Raw genomic sequence first — 10,000 nt, 5'->3', positions numbered from 1 at the left:
GTTAAACTTATAAGAATAAGTAGTTTTATTCACTTTGTAGGCACTCTGAACCCTTTGCCAAAAGCCTAAAATTAATAATGTCTCAGTAAAGTTACTAGTTAGACCTAAAACAGCCACTAAGAGATCTACTCGTTGATGGGGAACCCCCTAAAGTGATAAAGTCAACAATTTAATTAATGTCCCCTCTAATAATTTTATAGTGTTGTTGTTTCGTCCTGCAGTGAGATCAGTAAGTACCCTGTAAAAGCACCTGCTGTAGCAGTGGTTGCATTGCTGTTGTGCATTGGAGGTGATGAGGCTTTTGCATGATTAAATTTGTTCCTGGCAAAAGAAATTTTGTGGAGGTGATAAAAACAAATGGACAAAGTTATGTTAGGCAGTGGTGTGGTGACACTCTTTTGTACAACAGCAGGAAAGGTTCTACATTTATGCCTGTCTCTCCAAAGATTTTCTGTGAACAAAGTCAAAACCTGGACCTATTGAAACTCATTACTTTATTTGTGTTTTATTACACCTACTTAAGTTACAACTGCAGTGGCCACAGACTGTGCAGAAATACAACACTTCATTTATAGCCATTAAAAATTCATTCTCTTAAATTATGCTCTACATTAAATACATTTGTACGAAATCCATTTTATGATTATTGTGACACAAGGTTTCTTCATTAAAAAAAACAACAACTTTATCTTGCATACCAGTGTAGCGTTGAAATATTAATTAAAATGGTACAAAATCTATCTTGAACAAACCCTCATACTAATTTTTTCCAGTTTAAATATAAAATACAGGAAAGGGTAAAATGCTCAAAAACAGAAACTGAGAAAAAGTGTTAATTTAGGTACAAGATCTCGAAAAAATGCCTCTTGATCAGAACAAAAAATTAATACACGAAGTAATGATTTAAAACAGCATGTTTAAAATGTAATTTTAGTAGGTGTTTAACAATATTATTTTCCTGTGAATCTCTAACTTCTAATATTTCATGTATTCCTATGTAAAGGATAATGCCCGATGCCTGAGCCCCGAGGCAGAGGGGCGAGGGCATTATCCGTTACGTATTGGTATTTACAATGACCTGTGTTTTGTACCTATCGCTATGCACATGAAACAGAAAGTGATCATTTTTGTACTAAAATACTGTCATTTTGTTTTCTATAAATAATAAGATCAAATACATGTCCAACAACACAAAAGATAATTTACAATGCAACATTATTTATTCCCACCAAACCCAGTATAATATTATTAATTAATTTTACTTAGTAAGTTTAATATAATAATTATTATAACTGTATGACTACCCTATTTAAGCTTTTTGTAATGAATCAAGAAAAGTTGCACAGGACCATTGGGCAGTAGAACACTAAACACTTTCACTTAGACCTTCTCTATTACCGTGGAGACAAGTTTTTGCATGTCAGCAGATCGTGTTTTTCCTGTTTCTAGAACCTCTTTGTGGTTTGCATGCACGACATCTTCACCATAATCCAGAACTGAAACATTCGTGATAAGCGAGAGTCCTAAAACCCGTATGCCAGCATGCCTTGCCACCACCACCTCGTGAACTGTACTCATACCGATTGCATCTGCACCAACCTGCACAAAATGGAAACTTAATAAATATGTTACTGCAAGGCTAATAATAATTTTTATTAATTAAATGTTATTGCATAGCTTTGTCAGGTTTCAGGGTTCTGTACAATTGCACAGAATTGCTCTCACTCACAAAGAAGTACAGTGTATACCTGCGTGAGTCTGCCAAACAACAAAATAATTCAATAAGGAAATCCCATTTGGCACGAACAATTCAGTATCTGTATCTGGATATTTTGTCAAAGGATTACACTGCACAGTAATCTAAATGAAAATGGACACAATAAATATTACTTAGGTCCTTCAGGGTTCTCAACAACAGACCACATGGTCGACAACTAAGATAAACAACCTAACGTGCAGGCGTAAAGGGAGTGTAACGTAAACATGTTTGCAAATTGAGGATGTTGCCAAGAACTTTTGGCAGGGCATTGAGTTTCCAGTGCAGGCGTAAAGGGAGTGTAACGTAAACGTGACAGAATAATATTGTGTGACAAAGGACAGTGGTGTACCAAGGCCGTTACAAGAAGACTGAAAATTTTCACCCTTTGGACTTAAACGAACATGTACTGCCATTTAACCCTTGAACCAGCCACAAACGACAGGTAAAATTGTCTGGTGTTAGAAGAAGTATAGGAGAAAATAGGTTTAAGGTAGTCTGCAAGCAAGCTCTCTTGAGGGGGTGGGGGAAAAGAAATCTGATTTTGACAACTCAACACCTAAGAAGCCACAAGGACCGGGGGGGGGGGGGGGGGGGGTACTCCCTTATAAGGGCTTAACGGGGACGTGCAGCCAGCCAGGGTATGTTTTTCGGGATTTTTGTCTTAAACAAGGTATTGAATTTATCATTTTTTGTCTCAATCAGGGTATTGATTTATCAATTTTTGTCTTAAACTGGATGTCTTTTATCGGACGATAAACAGCAAAATTTTACAAGCTCTTGTTAATTAATATTGACTTCCGTTGACTTTGGCATTGATACCAGGCACATTAAACAAGTCTTAAACAGGGTAGGAAAATCAGCGATATTTGTCTTAAACAGGGTCAGGGTATGAGGGCCGCGCCGCACCTCCCCACCCAGGGATATATCAAGTTCCTTACCCCCCCACCGGGCACAAGGAGTACTTGGGGCAGAATGAAAAATTAATGACAGACCAGTGCAAGCTCTCTTTCCCCTCTAGCCTACTTGCAGGCTACAAAATTAGTTGAGAGAACTTGTCAACCGAGGGCACTGGCAATGACACTTTTAGAAGTGTTTTCAAAGATAAATAGTTCAAAAAGTACTCTTGCAGGATCCCCCTCCCCCCTTATTTCTGTAATCAGCATGCCAGTTGAGAATGAAACTTTCTGCAAAGTTGAAAAAAATTCTGTGGAGCAGATTCAGAGCCACTTTAAATAATTGGAAATGTTAGGTAGCTCTGAATCCGCTCCACATAATTTTTTTAAACTTTGCAGAGAGTTTTATCTTGACCTGCTAATCATTTTTGTGCAATAAAAAACTGGGGTCACTGAGTTTGTTTTTCAGATATAAGCAACTAAAACCAAAATATAGGGTGTTTGTGCAAGGCTTTCCTGTTGCCATGGTAACTTGGAATGTCACAAAAATGATTGCATCTGGCTCAGCAATAATTGGTGTTTCACATGGTACCAGAACATTGCTGTTACGTGATAAAGTGTGGTAGTTTCAGTCCTCCTAATGATAGTAACCTGACCGACATTGCACAAACTTTGACAATGACTCAACCTACAAAACCACACCAAAATTTCTTACTGGCAGTGAATAGAATGTGTGGATATTTTTTCCTGGACTTACCATATGCAGAAATCTGCATTCAGCAGGAGTTTCAAATGCAGGTCCCACTTGAGCACAATACACACCTTCTTGCATAAAACTACTGTAGCCTAACTCATGGGCAGATGCTTTCACAGTTTCATTCAGGGATCTGTCATAAGCATCAGAAAGGGCAGGAAATCTGGTACCAAATCTAACATTGAATAAGCAAGGAATTATACATGTAGCATAAAAATATGGAGAAAAATGAACTTAAAATGTGGCGAAAAAATTCATGCAGAACAGGAGCTTGATAATGCAGTCGACAAATTTGCCGAGAAGGTGGTCAAGGACAACGAAACAGTCGAACATTTACCTTGCGAGTACTCGCGAATTTTGTGGTATTTTATCGCACGTGGCGGAAAGATATGCGTGGAAGTGACTGGCCGAAGACATCACTGCAAAGAGCTGTGCAGAGGAATGGAGATTCCTTGTAGGTTGGTGTTTACTTGTTCGAGTAAAGCGAAAATTAATCACTCTTGGAGAGCAAGATTCTCTGATAAACACTCGAAGACACAAACGGCTCCTTTAGGAGGCACCACTCATTAAAAAGTCAATGAAAAACAGCAACATGCTCTCAGTTTCTTTTATGTTTCTTTACGGAGATCTTAAGAAGTTGTATGAATATTAATTAGGTTTTTTAAAACTCCAAACACAGATGTATCCATGGATAAGCCGCACCCTTGATTTATGGCTTCAATTTTGCGAAAAAAAGTGCGGCTTATACATGGACGTTTACAGTAATTAATAATTACAAAGGCGGAAATAGTTTGAACCCAGAAGTCATATCAAAATTAAGTAAAGTACGATCGTCTGGGTGAGTGTAGTCCTGAGAGGGACTGTTTAAGATGACATTGACTGATTCGACCACCTGAGCGGCAGTCATCTTCAGAGTCAAATGATTTGTGTAACGTCAGTAGATACAATAAGAACTCCCGTCTTATATGTCATTGCTCAACTTATTCATGATGTTATTGGTCGACTGTCAGTTGAGCCTAGTTGTACATGTAATTGGCTGTGAAGACTAAACAGTGAGTGGCCCATTTCAATCTGTCTATAGGTCTAAGGTCTGTATGTGTATCGTAGGATACGTTGGGCACTACTGTAATAGAGTAAATCAGTGTGTTGTTTGTCTGTTGTTGATGTCGTTGATGAGTCGTTTGTAGGGTGCGGGAAGTTGTAGGCATCAGTTTATTGGTGTCTGTTCTAAGTTAGTAAACCAGCTTTCCAGTATGATCTGTTGGTAGTAGTTAGTGCTGTAGGTAACACACGTAGTAGACTCCCAGTTGATTCTGTGATTTGTCTGTAGATGGTGTTCCCTGTTGCTCGTCTGTGTTCAGTCAGTCTAGGAGGGGTGGACATATGCATGGATGTACCGTCCCAAAACCAAATTTTCTTGCACAGATGGGTTACTATATTTTCTTATCAAAGGTGCTCTGTGCGGATCTCTGCTATCAAGCCAGCTGAGAGCCTAGATAAACTTGTACAGTTTCTGAGCCACAAAAATGAATTACAGTCAAACATTGGCTATTTGAAGGGTGCTGGAACTTTGACTAAGAAACTAAAAAAGGGTACTTAGAGCGGAGGGGTTGGCGCAGGAGTAAGATCTCTGCCTTCCAACTCTAAGGTCCCGGATTCCATTCCTGGTTCTGACGAGACTGGAATATTTGGTGACCTTCTTTCCCGCTAAAGTTCACTCAGCTTTCCATCCTTCCGAGGTCGGTAAAATGAGTACTAGCATGCATGGACTGCTTAGAAGCGGCTGCAATTTGCGCCTGTATATGCTTTCAGTCCGCTGGGGGTAAATTGATCATTGTAAAGCACCCTTGAGACGTTACTGATAAGGGCGCTATATAAATGTACCACTTTACCACTTTTACTTTACTTGCCTGTCGTCATTAGCACCTCTTAATGGGCTCTCTCCTGTCAGACCAGGAAGGTTGATGTGGTCTTTGATAATCATTATATCACCCACACAATATTTCTGGTTTAACCCTCCAGCAGCATTTGTGATCATAAGAATTTTGATACCAAGATGTGCCATAACACGCACAGGAAGAGTGATCTATGCAGAATAAATACATTAGTTACTTTTGTCTCCCACTAAATATAATTTTATTATAAGTCAGGTACAAAAGTTGGACTGGATCAACTTAGATCACTCACCTCAGATGGACATTAAAAAAAATGATAAGGTCTCGAGAAATCACCCTAGCCCTAATCTTTTTGAGCTAACCTTGGTGATATCGGGGAAACCGTCTAATAGTTTTGGCTTACAAAACTGTTTTTCGCTCAATCCGAGGTGAGCGATCCGAGTTGATCTGGTCCGACTTTTGTACCCGCCCATTACCATAACCAAGCCCAAAATGCCTTATGACATGCAATAATTTTGCAGAGACTCCAAACAAAATCACTGTACAATATTAATATTTCATTTGTGAGTTGACAATAATTTTATTATTGAAAATTAACTTAACATAGAATTAAAAGTGATTTTTTCTGCTCAAAGATCTCAAACAACAGACAAGTGGTGGTTAAAAATGGCAAGTCAGTTTTTTGAAAGCAATCGATCTGTTTGATTGCATTAAAGACAGTTAATGAACTTCTGCCACCAAGTCAATAAATACTGTCACAATAAAGACATTTGTTTTGCAACTTCTGTCTCTGTCACCAGTGTCTTTCAGTATTTCAGGTAATTGAATTCATGTAAGCTTACCTGTCCTACCGAGTATCCTTCATACAGATGTGTGCGTCCTTGCATCATTATCACTGTTTTACCACTTAAAACACCCAACACAAGCTTTCCAGGATGACCTCTAACTTCAATGAAAATAAGGTCGCAATAGACCATATTGATTTCATAAATAGCGGTTAAGTAATTATTCTTTTGTCTTTATGTTAATCATCCTAATTAGCCACGTTAGTGCAAACAAAATTCAAAAGAATTTTTGCTCCAAAGTGAGGCTAATGGGAATGATTAGCACAAAGACAAGAGAATAATTTCTTGGCCACCATTTTTGAATATGGTCTATCAACTTCACTGTTAATCCAAGAGGGACACAAAGATTTTACTAACACTATCAAATGCCAGTGAGACAATTTGGGGGGGGGGGGGTGGGGAAGACATCCAGCAGACCATAAATTAAATGCTTTAAAAAAGTCTCATCCCTGTCATTTCAGGGAAAGAAACACACCAGCCTGGGTACGTTTGCAAATTGAGAATGTTGCCATGAACTTTTGGCAGGGCATTGAGTTTCCAGCAAGCTGTCCTTTGCAGTCAATAGTTGGATGATTCAAACAACATCAAGGATGAGTTTTGGAATTTAATGTTAGATATAGATGTAGTTATTTCTTGGAGAGGTGGGTGGGGGGGGGGGGGGGGGGGGTTTTTTTGCTTTGTTTTCAACAGCCTAATTTACCTGTGCTTTTGGGGAACTGTTTGATTTTTTCATAAGGTATGTCATATTTTTCTTCAACGATTTCACCAAGAGATGATAACCCTGAACCACATATGATACCAATAGTAGGTCGATGCTTGGTTTGATTCAAGATATTGCTACAGATTTCTTCTACCTCACCAAAATCGTGGCCATAGTCAAATCTGTAAACAAAATGGAAAAAGTTACATGAGATGGCTGACTATTCTTTAAAAAATATTATGGAGACTAAAGACAAGATGCTGCTGCCCCAAAATTAATGATGACCTCTCCAAATCACCTATTATGATGCATTTACTTAGTCAAAGGGGCAAAGTCAGGATCTCGCCCTGACTCTTTCTTTTATACTGTAATATCTTAAATTATTAAATTCTCTGCAATTATATCATAAGATAGTTATTAATGTTATTAAATAAATGTTTCTAATTTCATCCCTCTGTCATAGTGTATGTGGCAAAATTATATGTGGTGAAGTATCGCGAGGTCAAGGGTCCAAACCCTGTTGAAGTCCTGAATTTTTCAGGCTTCTCTACCCAATTGCAAAAATTGCATTCATAACTGCGAGGATCATAGCTTCACTTGAAGGACTACAACTAATTAAGTCTTGTGCTTCCTTTTCCCCCTCTCTAAGCAGCCATGCATCTTTACTTATAAAAAGTTAACTGTGTTTTTGTATACCACATAGTAATCTTTTTACATCCTCATTTATCCCTATAACTTACTATTCTAAAGAAATCATTATGGTAAACAATTATTTTTCCAGGGGAAGACTTCCCAGATAAAAGATGTTTTAAGAAAGATTCGACTGAGGGATCTCTTAATTTAATTCCAGTGACTACTAGACCACAAACTATTTTGTGGTGAACGAGGCGGAAATATTAAGTTTTTTGGACTTAAGCCATTGTGTTGTGATGAATGAACCAAAACAAGTTTTCATTTTCAAAATACCCCCAAAATAAGAGAAACTTTTAATGCTTCTGTTTATTGGTTTTGATTTGAAATAATGATGTTAATTTGTTTGCATCAGTTTAAGATTTTTCAACATTGATCCCACAGTCTCACAGTTCCACTAAATTGCCTAAAAGCTGGATCATGGATCATGGACTTTGAAGTGACCTCAGCTGGCTATGATCAACATTAATATAGGAAACAACCACAGACTCTGAGCACAACTAATGAGGTAAACAGCAAAACAAGAATACCACTGACCAATATATAAATAAACAACAGACTGAAGTCGCTCATGCTCTAATTAAAATCTTTGTTTCCGTTTCTTCACTTAAAGGGGCTAGGTCACGCTATTTTAGGTAATTTTGTTTAATTTTGTTAATTATGAACTCTAAACGTCAAATTGGCAGAGCAAGAGTCTTTCATTTGCAAAATCACGGCCACATAACAACTGAGAATGATTTTCCAGCTAGTTTGTAAATGACATTTTGATGTAGACTGATATAAATTTGAAAAAAGGTGGGCCGACGTTTTTCAAATTTACCCAAATTCAATCCATTTCAATCCTTTCCAGTTTTGTCCATCCATGTTCCTTCTTGGCTTCCCTGTGTTTTGTTAGAGTTCTTCTATAGGTTTCAGCAGTTATTTTGATATTTTAGTTAATTCTATGACCATTCGGACAGTGCTGAAATTGCCTAAAATTGCGTGACCTATCCCCTTTAAGAAGTAAGTCAACCAAACAATCTCTAGACAACCACTATTTTTCTAAAAAAAAGTTATCTGGCGAAAAGAGCGAGTTCATGAAAACAAGGGGGTTACATTGTTGTTTTTGGTAAAAATTCCAGTCAAAATAATATTATGAAAGACAGACTGTATGGGGGTAATATACCACAGAATATGGCCTGTCAACAAAGTCCCAAACACCTGCATGTATCTCTTGTGGAAGTGTTTATTGTTTTCTAAAGACAAACAGAAAATTAACTTAAAAGACTTAAAATCAATGCGCTTAGGTGGAAATGTGGCTTACCGCGCCATATGCCCCCACAAAATAGAATGGCTTGTCATACTGTATTTAGACGAACATGCCTTAACCATGAATCTGCACGCTAACTCACAAGACACTTCAGTAGGACTGCAATCTTAATTGCTTGAAGTTTGCATGCAAATTATCCCGAGATGTTGCCTAACATTCATGTCTTAAAGAACATATGGTGTGTGTGTGAGGTCACCTTAGCAGAAGCAACCGTACATGAAAGTCAAAGGGACTTTGTCGGGTGCTGAAACAAACTTGTAGATGTAAACCTGTACCATTTCTGCAGTTTCACTGACTTTTAATCAACAAAATCATACTCGATTCAAAGGAGCAAGACAGATTTTTGGAGAAATATCCAGACAACTGAAAATTCCAAAAACGTTTTACATCACCTACTTATTTCTGGAAAATATATTTTTGAATCATCACGTCCACTCGTGTCATATAACGTTAAAGCGTTAAATAATGTTAGAATTTGAAACTTACTGAAAGATCAAGTCACCGCTTTAATATAAGGTTACAGTCTTCCCAACTTTACGAAATACTTAAACATTTTGCGCAATCTCCAACAGAGATGTCAAAGGCCATTTTAAAGAAAATTCGATAATGACTTCAGGCTGTTGATTATTTATATATTGGTCAGTGCTATTCTTGTTTTGCTCCCGTCAACAGAGGATCACTAACCTTCGTTCAGAGTTTTCTGACATTTTTTCCTTTTCAGCTGAAGAAGAAAGTCCGTTAACTTGTAAAATTTCGACAGCTTTCGCCCGAATCTTCTTTATAAACTTGAACGCGTTTGGAGCAGTTTAATTGCGTGACAGCTGCGTGACGGTATCATAAAAGGTAAACAGTATTCACGGTTTCAGATACTAACCAGGATCGGATCGGATCGGATTGAATTGTCAAAACTCGGACCGGATCAATAAAACCAGAGAACGTGTTCGAATTCTGTGCCTTTCTCTCTTGATTAGTCGTCTTCTAATTTATTGAGACTAGTCGAATTTTTTTTTCCAAAAGGTGATTACCGTCACTTGCAACTACCTGTCCACACGCGTGACAAACATGTTCAGCCGGCCAATCAAAATTCAACGTTTTGACACTCAAACTTCAACTTGGGACGTTTTTGGCGCCAGTTACGCAAATGGTCGTGGCTGA

At 37.9% G+C, this 10,000-nt stretch overlaps 1 protein-coding gene across 2 annotated transcripts; it reads right to left on the bottom strand.

The window, feature by feature from the left end:
- Positions 1-475: 475 nt before the first annotated feature.
- On the bottom strand, positions 476-9,877 carry LOC138019134 (purine nucleoside phosphorylase-like). Of its 2 annotated transcripts, none has more exons than XM_068865807.1 (6): positions 9,530-9,877; positions 6,847-7,028; positions 6,144-6,247; positions 5,317-5,492; positions 3,410-3,581; positions 476-1,599 (listed from the first exon to the last, which is right to left on the bottom strand). In XM_068865807.1, the coding sequence occupies exons 1-6, from the start codon at positions 9,550-9,552 to the stop codon at positions 1,381-1,383; spliced, it is 876 nt and encodes a 291-aa protein (XP_068721908.1). In that variant the 5' UTR covers positions 9,553-9,877; the 3' UTR covers positions 476-1,380. The 2 variants fall into 2 exon arrangements, with proteins under 2 accessions (XP_068721908.1, XP_068721907.1); XM_068865806.1 differs by lacking the exon at positions 9,530-9,877 and adding an exon at positions 8,840-8,977.
- Positions 9,878-10,000: the final 123 nt, after the last annotated feature.

This window comes from Montipora capricornis, chromosome 10 (assembly GCF_036669925.1).
Source record: "Montipora capricornis isolate CH-2021 chromosome 10, ASM3666992v2, whole genome shotgun sequence".
NCBI classification, from domain to species: Eukaryota; Metazoa; Cnidaria; class Anthozoa; order Scleractinia; family Acroporidae; genus Montipora; species Montipora capricornis.
Note: the sequence above shows the minus strand (reverse complement) of the source record. Positions and strands in the feature narration are given on the sequence as shown.